The following is a 17,536-nucleotide window of genomic DNA, read 5'->3' on the forward strand; positions in this document are numbered from 1 at the left end:
CCAAGAACACATCCATTGCGACTTAACCTTGCCTTGCTGGTCTGTAGTTGTCTAGCTTCTATCCAAATTTTAGCTTCAGRGGAGTAAGATTTATGCAGTGTAAGTTTGGTAGCAGCCTAATATTCTAGTCTTCTGAAAAGCATTACTGTTCACAGTCTGAAGTGATTAAAAAATGCTACCATGGAAGAAAGCAAAGCTTACTGTGATGTGAAAATCACGCTAAAATAACAGGTATTCGTTTAATCAATAATCAAAAGGAAGTACTTATAAATGAAATACCTGAGAAGTATTTCCTCATGCTGACAATGGGTGTCAGCACCAGTTCAGCTTTTACAGGCACTAACTGTAAATGTAAAACAATTGTTAATCATTATTTTGTGCATCTTTTCAAAGAAACTGTAACTGAGAATTCCTGCAGCACTGCTGATTTGTCATCTTCTCTGTTGTAGTCTGTAACTGAAGTTAAATAGTATGGTCTAGTCTATTTCCAACAAGTCTTAAAGCAGAAACTCTAAGCACCTAAGCCTAGTACCTGCAGCCCTTCAACCTCCACCATTGGCAGCTCCATTTGAGAGAAAGGTCAGCATCCTGCTGAAGTTAAGAGTTTATAGAACTGAAGAACACCTAAAGCTCATGTAAAAGCACCAAGTCATTTTGGAATCTTTCCATTCCTCAAGCTGAAGGCTATTCTTTCACTGGCAGAGGCCTTTTCTYTCTCAATTTTATAGTTTTCACATATATATTGCCATAAAATTAAATGCCTGTAAAGGTGACACTGGATCATCGTCTGTAAAATTACAGTTGGCCCCCAGCTAGTGTCAATGCTTTGCAAAAAGGTTTTGTTTTTTTTTTTTTTTTTTCCCTTTATTATAATGTGCATTATTATAACAGTAAAACTATGTGTGAAATGGTAGTATTAATTTAAATTATGAAGATCTATTATCTCTCTCTTCACATACACATATACCATAAGAAGTACAACACAAGATGGCTTTTTGCCATTCTCTTTTTCTCTTAAAAATGTTGAGGTCCTTAGCTTTTTTCCTGTCATCTGGGTTTTTGAAACTTTCATCTACTATTATTATCATATGTGAACAGAAAGTTTTACATTATCAYATTGTTTTATCATAACACTTGAAAAGTAACAAAGATAACATAAAGGTTATTAAATATATTAAAATAATGCCTGATGCATAGGTTTCCTAAACATTACAAGTATCTGAATTCAGATCTGTCGATCCTAGGTCCCTCCTGAGAAATTTTGTGCCAGATTTTGTAGAATGGACAGCTTAGAACTTGAATGATACTGCCAGAATTATTTTTACTTGGAATCCAGGTGTCCAGAAGTTAAAAATGAATGTCTTCATCTGCTAACTTCAGGTAGTCTTCAACACGTCCTTTAAAAGGAAACAGTTCAGAACTGTACCTTTTTCTTAGAAATAGGACTGATTTTAGAGCCCGTTTGCAGCTGTTGCTTTTACTGGTGAGTGCTGTACTTAAACAGGAAGTATTTAAMAGGAGATGAACTGTATTGTCATCAGCATGGCATGATTTCCAGTAGCTGTGCAACAGATTAGGGTCATGAACTGAAAGAACAGCAGAGCTTTAGCGGCACAGCCCAGTATGGCTTACGCAGACAGAGACAGGAGATAAGTCCACAGCTATCAGAGGTAGGAAGCAATATTACTGGTGTCTATATTTTTTTATGATAATRGCTATAGTTTAATGTGTTTTGGCTGTGTTATTTCAAGGAAAATGTGCAGTATCTCTGCGATTTGAAATTCAGGCAGAAGGAACACAGTGAAGGGATAATGAAATTTATAATTATTGAAAATCATGTTGATATTGGCTTTTTTTATAATACAGTTTAGGTAGTGGCTTGGGTTCCTTTGCACTGTGCATTTGAGACCTTTCTAAGTTAGCCACAAAATGTTAACAGAGGATTTTTGAGGTTAATGATTTTAAATTCTGCTATGAATACAGGACAGCAGGCAAGCTTGTAATCTTACCACATGTTGAAAGATTTATGTTTTCCCTTTTTGATCTATAAACTTTAGACTCTTGATAAAATTACAACCATGTTGCATGAGCTTTAAAATTATAWATATATTATGAATAAAGTGTATTCAATAGCTATTTCTAGTGAGACTAGAAATTTCATTAATTCATTTCACTAAGTGAAAGAGACGTTTAAATAAGTGAGACTCTTAAATGTAAAACTTTTCTTAGTCTAGTAATTTCTGTGTTACRCTCAATTCTCCCAGCTTTCCTATTTCTATGGGAAGGCATAATTAATTCTTAGCAATTTCAGCTACTATTCAGCAGACACCTGCTTGAGTTGAAGTGACCTCAGTGGGAGTTCTGCCCATGGTGATTATGTTAAATCTATTATACATGCACCTGGGCATCGGTTGTGTAATAACAGACGAAGCTTGAATGCATTCACCTGAGAATCAGCAGCCTCTAGTTAAATGTCTATCTTTCACTTTCTTGGGTAATACGATACTTTTGGAATGATTCTCTGAAAAATCGTGTGTGTAATCCTATGCCTGCAAAGACAACAGTAGGATTCAACTACTCCCTGCTTTGCAGTACAGTCTAGAGAGGTGTCTGAAGAATGATCTCTCTCTTCATCTACTCATACTATAATTAGAARCACTTTTATGAACTGAAATATAATCTGCTCCGTTTCCTCTTTAATTACATACCTATTTTTTATCAGACTATTTTTAGTACATTTTATTACATGATTCCAATTAATCACAAAGTTTGACAGATATAAGGATTAAAATATTAGCCCTGTTATGTGCTTAGTTATTTTCAGTTGTAATATTCTTTGCTTTCATTATGTCTTTATTTAAGGGGTTTTTTTTTTTGCGTGTTGTTATAAATCTGTAGTTAAAAAATCTTAAGATTTAATAAGACAGTAGTCATGCTGTGGATTTACTTGGCTTTTCAGCTTCATTCTTCAATCCACCTAGACCTACCTGGTCTCACTTTGTTGGTCTCCCTGGACCCCTCCAGTGTCAAGACTTCAGCCTCCTTGGAACTCTTTAAAATTCCCTTTTCAGATTCTTTGGATCTATCCAGTTTGAGCTCTTCATCCTCTGTGGAGTTCTCCAGTCTCTCGTCTTCATCTTCTCTGGACCTTTCAAGTCTCATCTCTTCAGACTCTAAAGACTTCTCCAGTATTTCCTCTTCAATCTCCTTAGAGCTTTCCAGCCTCACCTCTTCAGATTCCTTGGAGCGCTCCAGCTTCACCTCTTCCATTTCACTGGATTTATCAAGTCTCACCTCATCAGGCTCTCAGGACCTCTCCAGCGACAGTTCCTCAGTCTCCTTAGATCTCTCAAGTCTCACCTCAGGACCCTCCCTAGATTTCTCCAGTCCCACTTCTTCAGCTTCTCTAGACCTCTCCAGCCTCACTTCCTCACCCTCCCTGGTTGGCTCCAGTGACACCTCCTCAGCTTCCTTGGACTTTTCCTGTACAATTCCTCCATCCCCACTGGATGTCTCAGAATGCACCTCCTCTACCTCTTCAGAATCACTAGATGTCACTGATTTTAACAATTTCATGTTTCAGAACTCCTCTGAGCCATCCTCAACAACTTCTGAGGATGTCTGTAATCTCATCTCTACACCCTTTCTGCATGTCTCTGATCTCTCCGATATCTCCTTTCAGGAATCTTCATCCCTCCCTGCTTCAGTTTCACTGGACATTTCTAATCTCACATCTTTAGTCCCCCCTGACCTCTCCACTCTTACATTTCTGGATGTTTCTAACCGCACCTCTTCAGCTTCTCTTGATCTCTGTATCTAACCCTCATTTTCCCCTCTGCAACTTCTCTATACCTTTCTTTCTAAACCTTACTCCTTTGTGTGCTCTAATTTCTGTGTCAAATGTCTCCAAAAGCTCTTACTTGCAGGAAGTTTAGGGCTTCACAAACATGTCCTAGCATCTAAAAGAACTGGGCATGAAAACAGGGTATACAAATCTATAATGGTGCCTTGTTTACAGCTGTGTAGATATCAATATATATTTTGGAAATATTATAGAACAYATTTGCTGGTACTAACCTAATTTTCTTTCTGTCTCAGCCTGCTACCTCTTCTGCAGATTTAACTTTTTAATTAATTCTGAATGTTTATCTTTCAAGATCAGTAAATAGTAAATAGAACTAAATGTGCAAATAACGGCATCCAGGTTGCATACCTCAAATTAACTCTGAGTGGTTTGTGCAAAATTGCAGGCATTGGATGCTTGATAAGAGGTGCAGAGAGGGAAGATGTAGTGGGAAAGACAACTAGGGGAAAAGGAGCAGGTAGAATGAGGGATCAGAGGCAGGGATGGGGGCAGAACAGAGGGACATGTAGCTGAAATAAGTATTCATCACTGCTAGCATCATTCTTTTCTGGTAAGCTGTATTTGTGGTCTCAGCTGTCCATAAGGCTTACAATAATCTTACTTGTAATTATTTTACCTACCAAGTCATCAGATGTTACCATTAAAAACAGCATTTGTATAAAAATGTCCTTTACCAGTATATATGTGTATATATAATAGTAGAGTTAGTTGTGCCACATCAAATATGTTGCATATGTAACGTAGTTGAGTCTTTGGTGCTTCCTTGAATCATTTTATCATTGTTATAGTAGSGTTTCCAGAGGTTAGATATGTTTTGTTTCAGTATTGCCTCACCAGTACCATTTCTGTCTTGAAAGTGATGCCTGTCATTAGAAATACCTTTTAATGGTTTCATTTTTTACAAGCTGGAAAGCTTTGCTTCAACAGGCCATATGTCTCAGAAGTAAGAGGACAAAAAATGGCTTGTACAGAATTTAAATAAGGAAATAAATATATGAAATTGGAATTACTTGCTGTCTCATTTACTTCCTCAAAATGAAGTAGGAATGACTGTAATACTTTTAGAAATGAAGCCCAAATTCACTTGGAGCAAAGTTGTATAGTATACTTCTATAGTAGATGTTAGAAAGAAWAAGAAATTGTTTCCATTCCAATTGTTCCTTCCTCCAGATGGAAGGAGCTAGTCTAGTCTAGTGTCCTAAACTGTCCACTTTCAAACTGTCATTCTAACTGGCACCAACTAGTACCTTCTTCAGTAATCTCCGTACAGAGATCAAGCAGGTGAAGTAAGGGCACAAAATTCCTTCTTCCCACTCTTCCCTCCTGGTTGGTGTTCCTGGTAATTACATTAATAGGCAATCTTTTTTTTTTTACTGTCATGTGGTTATCTGGGAGACAGACTATTACTTATTTGGTGAAGGATTTTCGTTTTGGTTCTGCTGGATCTATGCTGTCATTCTTATGGTGTATCAGTTAACTGCAGTGGTCCACGACTACGTGAAATCTGTAATAAAACTGATTATTCCTGACTGGCAGATTTACTGTAATTGTAACGATGACTGATTAGTTTTTAGGGTGATGGCTGAGTAGTCGGAAAACACAAGGCCTCTCTCATCAGGGTTCCTTCACGATCTATATGGATCTTGGAAGATTCTTTTGTATTCTGTAGTGTGGTCTGCTTTGGAATTGAAAAGATAGGTGGGAGAATTGCATTCTTACAATGCAATGTATGCATTCTTACAACCAAGCACGTAATGTCAACCTAATCCAAAGGATACTTAAATCCCAATTATTTACTGAGCATTAGATTTGGACTGTTGCCGCCTATCAAACATGATTTAAGTCAACTCATAGCTCTTTGCTTTTTGTCGTTCTTACACATGGAAAATTGTCTACAATTTTCRGTTTTTCTTTTAATACATCTTTTTAGAGCAAATGATTAATATAATTTCAGACATGTGCAAACAGTGGTATTTCTTGCATCAAAAAGAATCCCATGCCAAGACATTTTACTCTAGGAGATAAATTTGAAAAGTGGCACAGCTTTGTCACACATGGCTTAAGACTTCAAGCATCTGGTTCTCTGTCTTTTTTTTTTTTTTTTTTTTCCCCCCAGGTACTTGCTTAAATTCTTAATTACAACAGCATTACCGAATTATTTAGCAATCACTTAATATGTAACTAATTTAATTAACAGATAAGTAGCCATCAGCCTCATAGCAAAGAGTTAGGCTTAAATAAATGTCCAGTGTGTAGTTCATGCAAATACAGTTTTTATGATACCTTACCAGCCTCGAATCACCAATGCCCGGGGCAGGCCCCAAGTGGCCCTACCTTCAAGCTAGAACCGAGGCCTCTCTAAGCGGCATTTAGCGCCGGGGGAAGCGGACACAACCCCCCGGGGCTGATGCGGGGTGCCTGTGCCGCACACCCGAGCGGGCGGCGGCGGCTGTTGCTGCTGCTGTTGCTGCTGCTGGCAGGGCCAGCCCGGGTTTCCTCGGCGGCCGCGCACAGAGGCTGCGCCATCTCGCGACCCCAGCGCGGTCGCTCGCCGCCTCCACACGCGGCCGCGCGCTCCACCTCAGCCAACGGGCGGGCCTCGCGTGCCGAATTTCGCCCTCTGATTGGTTGCACCGCGCCTGGAGGGGCCCGTTGAGTAGTTGCCATTGGCCAGCCTCCCTGAGGTAACTCGTCCTCCGGTTGGCGGCGCGAGCGCTCGCGCCTGTTGGATTGGCCGGCGGCGGGGGGCGCCGCCCGTCCCCTTCCGCCGCGCTGACCTTGCGGCCGAGCGGCGCGGCGGTGTCGGGCGGCACCATGGTGGCCTATTGGCGGCAGGCCGGCCTCAGGTAGCGGCCGCGGGGCCTCGCGGCGCCGTTCGGTTCGGTTCGGTTCGGTTCTCACCGCTGTTTTTCTCCCTTCCTGCCTTTAGTTACATCCGCTACTCGCAGATCTGCGCGCAGGTCGTCAGGGCAGCCATGAAGCCGCAGTACAAAGCCGAGGCGGAGCGGGTGGCCGCSGCCACCGTGAAGACGGTGAAGCCCAAGAAGGAATGAGGTGGAGGTGAGTGCGCGGGCGTCTCGTAGCAGCCCTTYTCCTCCTCCGTTTCCTCATGTTTCCCCCCGTGACGTTGCATCCGTTACGGCTTGCCCAGGACTCTGTCTCAGGCACGAAATAGCGCACTGGGAAGGGCAGACGTGCCCGGGGTGAGGGATCATCCCGCCGTAGGGAATGAGGCGTGTGTCCTTAATGGTGTCCTGCTTACGGACACAGTAGTAGTGCTAAAGCAGTGCGGGTCTCTGCCAGGTGCGGCCCCGTGAGCCTGTCAGTGATGATGTTGTCTGTAAAACAATGAAACGAGTCTCTGATTCAAAGTCTGCAGTTAATGTGCCTGGTAAAATACACATTAGGCCTCTGCTTTGAATTTTTAAAGAATTGGTTTAGGCCTGGTCAGGAATTATTGTATTTGATACCCTGAATAAAGTAGGTGGCAGTACCAGAAATGTGGAGCAGCCTCTGTTCTTTATGTGAGATTATCTCCTGTTTGGAGCCAACCTTGTGCATGTTTTCCTGGTTCTTGAATTGAGTAACTTGTACTTTGATTCTCCCGTAGGAACTGGTGAATACTGTAACAGCAAGCTACAAAGCTATAGGCGAGCTCAAGACTCTGCAATATAACATCATCACAGTAACTGTACAACTTGCTGGTGTATGTAAATCAGCGTCCTAATAAATGTCACTCAACAAACAGATGCATCTGTGGCAAGTGTTCTTTAAACGGATGAGATATTCTATTTTGCAGAGATCTTTATCTTGTCTTAAAAACTTAATGCTCACAATGCTATTTCAGGTATATCACAGAGGGTGAGATTCAACTGTGGTTTAAAATTTAGCTTGCTTCAGTTCAGTGATTGGTTCATGCTTTGGGCAGAATTTTCTTTGTTAAGATCTGTGATCAATAGAGAGTATAGGCCCATAATTTCAATGCAATTAAAAATTCTTCTGTCAACTTTGTCCTATTGCTGGAAGGGATAAAAGATTGTTTTTAAGTTTCCCTATAGTCTTGGAATTTATCTTCCATATGTGCTCAGAGCTCCGTAGTGAAAATTGGTTTGATCAAGCATGAGCTTAAAATGGCTGAACTGGAAACAGGGTATTTCCCCATGGATGTGATGCACAGGATCCGATCTCCTAACCTGTCTGGCACGCTGTGATGAATCGGTATTCATCTGGGGACTTGGCTTTCTTTACAGCATGGGAAGAGAGTGCAGAACAGTGGTCCCTGGGCTTTACTCTCACTGAATTCCTGTCTGTCCTTGTTCATGATTTGTCATTTTCTTTGGAGGGAGAGAGACGTGCTGTTCACAAGGGAGCAGAGGGAGAGGAAGGGGACGCTTGATCCTCTGCACTGGGGAGTTGTGCTTTTCAGCTGTATTGGTTTGTACACGTTCTTGTTGCTGTACAGTTTCATATCAAATGCAATACTGCACTGCTGCAGAGGATGCACTGGATCTGGAGAAAGACTCCTGTTAGCATAATGCTCACAACATTAACCCAGCTAGCTTTGCAGCTGCCCAGATGGAGAATTCATTAATAACCGGTGGTGTTTCAGCTCTGGCTTTTAATATTGCAATGATTGTATATTTTCATAAATGCTTTCTGTGTACTTTTTCAGCGCTGCATGGACACAGTAAAAGGATGACTTATATTTTTGCAGCTACTTTTAAATTGTATACACTTGAAAAGATGTCATTGATGTCAGTCAGATTACTCCTGTACAGTCAAGATTGAACACTTGGAGGGTGGAACTAAAAAAGAGGAATCAAAAACTACCAGTGACCTGAGTTTCCCCTTTTTGTTGACTTTAATAAATGTAAATGTTGTTTTGCATCTTAATTGAGGTAGTATATTCAAAACAGGTACTCAAAAACATTGATATATTTAAAATAACTCAGGAGCATAAAAATAGTATATAAAAATAAGCGGACATTTATTTCATAGAATATTTTTATACATGAAATATTTTTAAAATGACACAATATTTTAAATAATAATGCTAAGTATATGGCTGTGAACATTTCTGTAGTTGACAAAAAACTCTTCCCTGACATCAAGATACGTTTTTGAGTTAGTAGTTATTGAATTTGCATCTCTAACTAAATGCAACCCATTTCATCCATTTTGCTGTACTGCAGGAAAGGCAGAGAGGTTGTTATAGTTAGTATTTGGAAGAAAAAAAAAACGCCACAAATCTTCTATAGTGTACACAATTTTGAATGTTAGTGTAACTCAGTCTATAGTTTGAAATAAAAACAAACCACACGATGCCACTGAATACAAGCTCTGCAATTATAAAACAGCAGTGTAATAGTACTACTTAAATACTTCCTTAAAAAGTAAAAATTAAGGTGCCTAATTGATCTCTACTGATGAAAGCCCTGCTTAAGACACTGAACTTATCTGCAGATGTACATAGGACTATGGAGTGTATAATATAACAGATTCCACCTTTGTATGCAGGATATACATATGCAGGTGTACCTAAAGCACTAACAGGTTCACAAATAAAAATATGAATTGTGTTTACTTATTGAGTTATGAGAGAATAARTAATTGTGACAAGAGCCTATAGCCTATTTTACTGCTGCTTATGATGATGCACACATAGGCTGTATATTATGTGTGTCTGGCTATATGTTCCAAAAGTGAATATATTAATAAGACAGACTGTTAGGAAACAACTTTTCTTTGCAATGGTTTTTTTTTTTTTTTTTTTTTTTTTTTTTTTTTTTTTTTTGAGAGGTGAAGATAGCGTTATCTAGGACTGTTAAGCATAGCTGCTGTTACTTCAAAAGCATTATGTTGTGATACTGGATACAGTTGTGCCTGAAACAGATTAAAAAACTCTTAACAAAGATGGTCCTTTGGGTGGGCAAAGGAAAGGAAGGCTATTGCTCTTGAAGTGTCCATGGGCTTATTAGGGCAATGTTTTTAGATTACTGTTTCTATAGTGTTTCCTGTTCTTGGCTAGCTTCCACTTCTACCTCTTCATATTCCTCAACGTCTGCTGTGGCATCCTGGTACTGCTGGTACTCGGACACAAGGTCATTGGTGTTACCTTCTGCTTCAGAAAACTCCATTTCATCCATGCCTTCACCAGTATACCAGTGAAGAAATGCTTTCCTTCTAAACATAGCTGAGAATTGTTCAGAAACCCTGATGAAGAGCTCCTGAATGGCTGTGTTATTGCCAATAAAGGTGGCTGCCATCTTCAGTCCTCGTGGTGGTATGTCACACACTGCCACTTTGACATTATTAGGGATCCATTCCACAAAGTAAGAACTATTCTTGGTCTGAATAGCCAGTAATTGCTCATCCACTTCTCTGGTAGACATTCGGCCTCTGAAGATGCATGCCACGGTCAAGTAACGTCCGTGGCGAGGGTCACAGGCTGCCATCATGTTGCGAGCATCAAACATCTGTTGAGTGAGCTCTGGAACTGACAGGGCTCTATACTGTTGACTACCTCGAGCTGTCAGYGGAGCAAAGCCAGGCATGAAAAAATGCAGGCGTGGAAAAGGCACCATGTTAACAGCCAGCTTCCTCAGATCTGCATTCAGCTGACCYGGAAAACGGAGTGAGGTTGTGACCCCACTCATTGTTAGGGACACTAAGTGGTTGAGGTCACCGTAGGTGGGATTGGTGAGCTTTAAAGTTCTAAAACATATGTCRTATAGAGCTTCATTATCAATGCAAAAGGTTTCATCTGTGTTTTCTATTAGCTGATGGATGGAGAGGATGGCGTTATATGGCTCTACAACTGTGTCAGATACTTTGGGTGAAGGCACAACGCTGAAGGTGTTCATAATCCTGTCGGGATACTCCTCTCTGATTTTGTTGATAAGGAGTGTGCCCATACCTGAGCCTGTACCACCACCAAGTGAGTGGATAAGCTGAAACCCCTGCAARCAATCACAGCTCTCACACTCGTTTCTCACCACGTCCATGACATTTTCAATCAGTTCAGCTCCTTCTGTGTAATGCCCCTTAGCCCAGTTGTTGCCAGCACCAGAGTTTCCTAAACAGAAAATGATATTACCGAGACTAATTTTTTAAAGGCCATAAAGATGATGTTAAAAAGCCACTTTGAGCCTGCTGGCCTTAGCTAGTTTACTAACATAGCATACATACCATGAATAAAATTGTCAGGTCGAAATAATGGGCCTATTTTGCTAGATCGTACACTGTCCATAGTTCCAGGTTCTAGATCCACCAAGATGGAACGGGGCACGTATTTATGAGCTAGAACAAAAGAAAAATGCGTACAAGTTACTGGCTGTATTAGCAAAATATATCCCCCTTGCTTCACCTCAGTCTAGGTACTTGAAGGTATTTCTCCTTATTTCACACAGTGGTATAYAGAATGACTAAAACCTAAGCTGGAAATAAATCAGATCCTCTTCAATGATCTTATAAAACAGGCAGGAGTTCAGCTTGTGCCACAAGTAAACTTCCAAGCAATGCAAACAAAACTCAGGTCAAGGACAACTGGCTCACTCCTGCAGAATTACCGAAGGAAAAGAAAGGTACAGATTTCAGAGATTTTGCTTTGTTTAAGAATGGGGTTGGGCTATTGAAGTGTTTTTTCTGAAGCCTGAAAGTCAATATGAACAAGTACTGCTGAAAGTCAAAGAGACCTGCTGTAACCTACTCTGAAATCCCCTATCCACAGGGGTTTGGGAGCTATTTATTTAATTATTTACTTAAACTTTTGTTCCTAATTTAACCTGCATGATGGTTTTGTAAATTGCTCTAACAACACCCTACCAGTGCTGAGCACTTACAGTAAGCCTCGTTGAAGTACACGTTAATTCGTTCAAGCTGCAGTGGTGCAGCCCCACGGTAATTTCCCTCGATGTCAATTCCATGTTCGTCACCTATCACCTCCCAGAACTGAAAAAGGAAAGAGAGTTAAGACACTCAAATATTTTTTTTCCAGCATCGTGTGATCAGCATGATTGCTGCTACTCTCATGGCTATGAGTTATGCCACAAGGGTCCTGTACCTGAAGCTGGGGGCAGGGAGGCGCTTTGCTACTTACACGTTAGACTGTAGAGGACAGAAGAACAATCTGAGTAAAAAAGAGCTGAATAAAATGCAATCATGCTAGTCAAGTGGGCGTTTGGTGTTTTGGTGGCAGCATATTTTTTTAGAGGCCTATCATGCACAAATGGGGCTGTGCTATTGCAAATCCAGCTAAGAAAATTTATGTGAACAATATTTTCCACAAACATATTGGTCCTTATAATTACATTTGCATTTATATTAATATTTTAATGCCATTCTTCACCATTAACCTCCTCCAGAAACCTATCTAATTTTGAGTGATCCAGAATTACTAGTGTAATCCTGAACACCTGTGAGACTCTAAATCTGAAAATTTGCTTTTGACCTCATATATATATGATATATATGATATATATGATATATCATATATATATCATATATTATAGCATATAAAATATGATAAATCATAATATATCATATAGCATATAAAATATGCTATAATATATAATATTATAGCAAAATAATAAGCAGATTTCATATATACACACAGGGCTTTATGAGCAGAGGGGAAGCTCAGAGGCAACACACTCAACTTGCCCTCTACTTGAGTACTTTGCTGGGGGAAGGGAAGAGGTAAATRCACTATCTTGACATTCACATGGTTGTCTTGTACTGGGACTCTTATCTAGGCAGCTACCACAGCAGTGTTAATACGGACACACCCACCCGCTATAATGTCCAGGCTATTTTAATTCTAAAGATCTTCTGGTTTAGCATCCAGGCTCATTTAAACAACAAAAATACTACAGTGTCAGCAGTGCTCTCCCACCCTCACTCAAAGAGCTCTTCAAAGCACTCTTACTTGCAGTCCCCCATCTGCTAGACTCACAGACACAGGCGCACGCGCACACACACACACACACACACACACACACACACTCTCTCCCTCAAATTAATGTAATAGTCTCTTTTTTTTTTTTTTTTGGGGGGGGGGCAACAATGTCTTACTAATGAAGAGCAAAACCAAATCCTATGTCCGTCATATAGCAGAATGTTCTTTTCTCCCTAGCAYGTGCACGCCGCCAGCAACGACCAACTTCTCTCTAAGCAACAGCATGGAGTTGTTCAAACTGAACAAACACACTCTGACATGGCTATCACAGGMGGCCAGTTAGACAGGACAGCTGCACATGGTGATAGTCTTAAAAACATTAATTGTTTAGTGTTAGTGCTCATCCTGTTGGCTAATAATCCATGTAAATGGAGGAGTGGAGGAGAGCGAGTTAGTGATGTCTATCTAAACTAATCCACTRCTAAGAGTGTAGCCCTGGACTTGCTGACTTCTTCATTAGTCCTAATATTTTATTGCCTACACTAATGCCCCTTGGAATACGAGGCTGAGGAGGAATCCAGCTCTGGACTACATATAATCACAGGGCCACACAACCACTGCAAAAAAAGTTTCATTTGTTGCCAGTCTTAGCATCCACTTCTGCATGAGGTGCAAGTCCATCAAAACACCCTATTCTTTGCCACCTATCACACATCCTCTCATTAAGAMCTCACAGTACTTATTCCTCCATTTCCAAAGCTCCAGCCTTTTAATATTCACCTGCTGCTATGGATAACACTTACTACTAATGATTAATATTGAAAAGAGGCCTCACCTTAGCTCCAATTTGGTTTCCACACTGGCCAATCTGAAGATGCACAATTTCACGCATTTTTGTGTAGCTTGGACCTGTCAGTAGCTACWGTCTAACACAGGTTTTGTAGCTGCAGTTCCTAGAACAAGTACGTCCTCTTTCTGCTGCAGTATCAGCTACACCCAGAAGCGTCCGGCTCCAGGGGCCTTTTTATCAGTATAAAAAGGGGGGCTGTCACTCACGCACAAGGGGAGTAGCCAAGTCCTCATAAGTTGTTCATCAAAACGGTTCACTAGGGAGCAAAGTGTCTCCTCACTTCCTATACAGAGAGAGTATAAGTGCACACTGCCGAGCGAGGGTCAGAAAAATGTTCTCCCTCCTCCATTTAATTCTTTTTTTTTTTTTTCTGTGTAGCAAACAGTGATGCATGAATACTTATGCTCGTATTTATTACACTATTTTATACACACACACACACACACAGCTGTTATGTATAGCTATTTCCCACCAAAATGAGTAACGTTAATTTATTTAATGCATGCGTTGCTTTGGCCACACAATTTAAATTTTACACATCAGACAATAATAAACCACAACATCCCTGATCAAACCAATAGCAACTTCTGAGCATTAACCTTTTATGACAACAACACTCAGGACACTGCCATCTAGACCTGYAGTTCACTAATAAACATCAGCCTCAGTGTTCAACTGCCTTAAGGGACTGAGGAATGGAGAGGGTTAAAATGGGTTGCTCTTTCCTTTTATTTATATACACACACACACACACATATATAACGTGTGTGCGTGTGTGTGTGTGTATGTATACATGGCTATATATGTATACATATACATGTATGTATATGCATATGTGTGTTTATATATACACATGCATGGTATACATATACACACGTGTGTGTGTATCTATAGATATACATGTGTGTGTGCGCGTGCACATATATATATATATATATATATATATATACACACACACACACATACACATAAGCGTCTGTAAGGAGGATCCTGTAAGGCCTTCCTAATCTGTCTAGGCATTTTCCAGAAGTGCTGCAAAAAAAATCTAGGAGCTGAGCCAATCTACACGTACATACACAGTCACCCTCTCGTCATCTTCCCCCTTGGAGGTAGCAATTGTAGCCTTTTACTGAATATTAAAAATCACATCATTATAAATTATTTTATAATATAACTTGTTATGGTGTGTTTAACGTATGGTCATTTACTGTCATATCCATTATACAACAAAGTTAAATAACCATGTTCCAAGAACAGACTAGCGACGGGCACTCAGAGGCAAAGTATTTCTTATTTCATATTTCTTATTTTCTTATATCTGAAAAATAGCATTTCAGAATTTTTCAAGAAAATTTTAGAGGTGAAATCCCAGTCCCAATGATGTTAACTATAGTGTCCACAGTGTGCAATGCTTCAGAATGTTAAAGGAAACAATATAAGCCTGAGCAAAACATGACACGGTCATGTTGCCTGATGATAAAAAGGACTCATATCGCTGAGCACCAGAAACCCAGAAGTGTGTTTCATCTGGAAGTTTACAGAAGCTTTATTATATGTCAGTGTATTTGAAACATTACTTTTAAGGTCAGATGAAGGAACAAGAAACTAGTACTAAACTAGTTTGAATACAAAGACTCCACTGACACAGTGTCTTAACTCCTTGAAAGTAACTAATTTTACCAACTATGCAATTATTGGTTTAGCAACTACAAGTTGCTATAGATAAGAAATCTATAAGCTTCCATATTGTTCCAAAAGAAAAAAATCAGTTTATTCCAGACTTCCGCACTGCAAATGACCTCCAACTTTTGCATTGGCTAATGGACAGATAACTGTGCTTTGGAGAAATCTTACCGCAACAGGATCTTAAAAAAAATAGCTAACAAACTTATTGCCATCCTCAGACATTAGAATTAGGATTAATTAAACATTTTTAACYATCCTTAACAATGAAATGAGAAGCAAGCAACCTTAAAAATTAGGTATACTAATTTTATTTATTTATAGATTTATTCGCTAAACAGCTTAGTTTCATTAGAAAGTCAGTAAAGCTTTTACTGTGTTTAATTGTTGCATTGTAGGCATTCTCTAAAACAAATTTCTGGAAAGTTTATTTGGAGGGGTTTTTTTTGTCTTTGAAAACTACTTTCATCTTATTTACGTACAATTTTTATTTGTTTTCTGCATCTATGCTAGAAGGAGTAACTGCACTTTGTATTAGATACTCAATTACTCAATTGCTGCATTCTGACTGGGAGCTGTACAATGTATCCAACAGCTATAGAGAGTAAATAAATAATATTTTTTTAAAATATGAAATGTATTAAACTACATAGTCAAAACTTGTAAAGAAGCTAGAGACTTTGATTGAGTGATCTGCTGGCCAAATATGTTTGTAAAATAATTCCCAGCAATAAATACATTTACTGAGAGCAACTCAGAAAAAAAAAAAAAAAAAAAAAAAAAAAAAAAAAAAAAAAAAAAAAAAAAAAAAAAAAAAAAAAAGGAAGGGAAACAGGAAAAAAAGGAAGTGAGAAAAAAAAAAAAATGCAATCACTCAACATTTTTTTCTCCTGCTAAAAATAGTCCTCTTGAATCATATGTCTCCTATAAAACATTTCTTCATACAGACTTGAAAAATGACTGCATGGAGCAGAAAGCACTGGAGTATTTTCTGAAGCTTTTCCCTTGCCCCTGCAAGAATATTTCTGTGAACAGCCAGGTCTTTTTTTTTTTTTTTTTTTTTTTTTAATATACAAAAATAGGTCTGTGAAAAGCATGTTTCTTTGTAGATTTTGTTTGTTAGCAGCCATGTCATTCTTTAGCTCCTAGAAACCTCAAGCCTGTTAACAGCATTAATGCGCTTCCCAGGCGCAGCCTTCGAACATGTGCTGCTGCAGATTAGCAGCATGTACGTCACCCAGGAAGAGGTGAGCGGAGTGGAAGGGCTGGCTGCAAGTGGTTTTCAGCACAGCGGTGATTAGGCACAGCCTGGCACTGGACAGAGCTTGTACCAGCTCATCCCACAGTTTCTATTCTCAGTCTACTTCCACTGTCTGCAGAGTGTGCTAAAGATACCCAAGCACAGGAGATGGCTGAAAGCCAAAGCCACAGATAAGCATTTTTTATTTTTATTTTTATTTTATTTTATTTTATTTTATTTTATTTTATTTTATTTTATTTTATTTTATTTTATTTTATTTTATGTTGTTTGTACCACTATAATAGATGTACACGCATGTGCCCTAGCACTCTGGGAAGTTTCTTCTTTTTTTTTAAAGCATGGTTTACTTGGAAGGAACTAGTTTTGCACAATAGCAGAAAATACATTTTGCTTTTTAACCACAAGCCGCTTGCAACACTTTCAGCGCTGTTACTCACAGTCTCATCCTTGGCACCTTCTCCATAGGGTAGAAAAGAGCAAGACCCCTTTTCTAAGGCTCCTTCAGAACTACTTCTGGTTTTCTGAGCCTACTGAGAAGAAAAACACTATTTAGTTTGAATTGAACCGACTAGGCTACCAACTACCAGCCCACAGTGGCTCATCACGGCTAAACCTAGCCACGCTGTCCTCAGGAAAACTGTTTAGTTCGGTGGCACCAAACATGACCTGCTTCCCATTTTCATTTCAGCTAATAATAAAAACTGTTTAAAGATCAGTTCCCTGCAACAGATGGTCCAGAGGAGGGAAAGCAGTCTCTTTCTGCCCTCGTAATAACATACAGCTTATTGTAGATTATTAACAATATACAGAATATTATTATGAGTATGTATTTTTAAACTAATATTAGATGCACTTTTTTAAAGCTAACAGCTCTTGTTTACCCAACTGATCAGYGACTTCCCCTGTGGTGCAGAACTATAACCAGTCAAAAACTCGTCTTTCAGCAACGTGAACTCACTTGCTGAGCAGTGCAGGTTTGGG

At 39.5% G+C, this 17,536-nt stretch overlaps 2 protein-coding genes across 3 annotated transcripts; one reads left to right on the forward strand and one right to left on the reverse strand.

Moving 5' to 3' along the window:
• The first annotated feature begins 6,632 nt into the window (after positions 1 to 6,632).
• Positions 6,633 to 7,769, forward strand: ATP5F1E (ATP synthase F1 subunit epsilon). The gene is made up of 3 exons (XM_026042250.1): positions 6,633 to 6,711; positions 6,795 to 6,925; positions 7,476 to 7,769. The coding sequence occupies exons 1-2, from the start codon at positions 6,680 to 6,682 to the stop codon at positions 6,916 to 6,918; spliced, it is 156 nt and encodes a 51-aa protein (XP_025898035.1). The 5' UTR covers positions 6,633 to 6,679; the 3' UTR covers positions 6,919 to 6,925; positions 7,476 to 7,769.
• Positions 7,770 to 9,804: 2,035 nt separating this feature from the next.
• TUBB1 (tubulin beta 1 class VI) lies at positions 9,805 to 17,038 on the reverse strand. Of its 2 annotated transcripts, none has more exons than XM_026042201.1 (4): positions 16,993 to 17,038; positions 11,707 to 11,815; positions 11,054 to 11,164; positions 9,805 to 10,940 (listed from the first exon to the last, which is right to left on the reverse strand). In XM_026042201.1, the coding sequence occupies exons 3-4, from the start codon at positions 11,112 to 11,114 to the stop codon at positions 9,868 to 9,870; spliced, it is 1,134 nt and encodes a 377-aa protein (XP_025897986.1). In that variant the 5' UTR covers positions 11,115 to 11,164; positions 11,707 to 11,815; positions 16,993 to 17,038; the 3' UTR covers positions 9,805 to 9,867. The 2 variants fall into 2 exon arrangements, with proteins under 2 accessions (XP_025897986.1, XP_025897985.1); XM_026042200.1 differs by lacking the exon at positions 16,993 to 17,038 and adding an exon at positions 13,597 to 13,724.
• Positions 17,039 to 17,536: the final 498 nt, after the last annotated feature.

This window comes from Nothoprocta perdicaria, unplaced genomic scaffold (genome assembly GCF_003342845.1).
Source record: "Nothoprocta perdicaria isolate Ctin4 unplaced genomic scaffold, notPer1 scaffold_3, whole genome shotgun sequence".
In the NCBI taxonomy this organism is placed as follows: domain Eukaryota; kingdom Metazoa; phylum Chordata; class Aves; order Tinamiformes; family Tinamidae; genus Nothoprocta; species Nothoprocta perdicaria.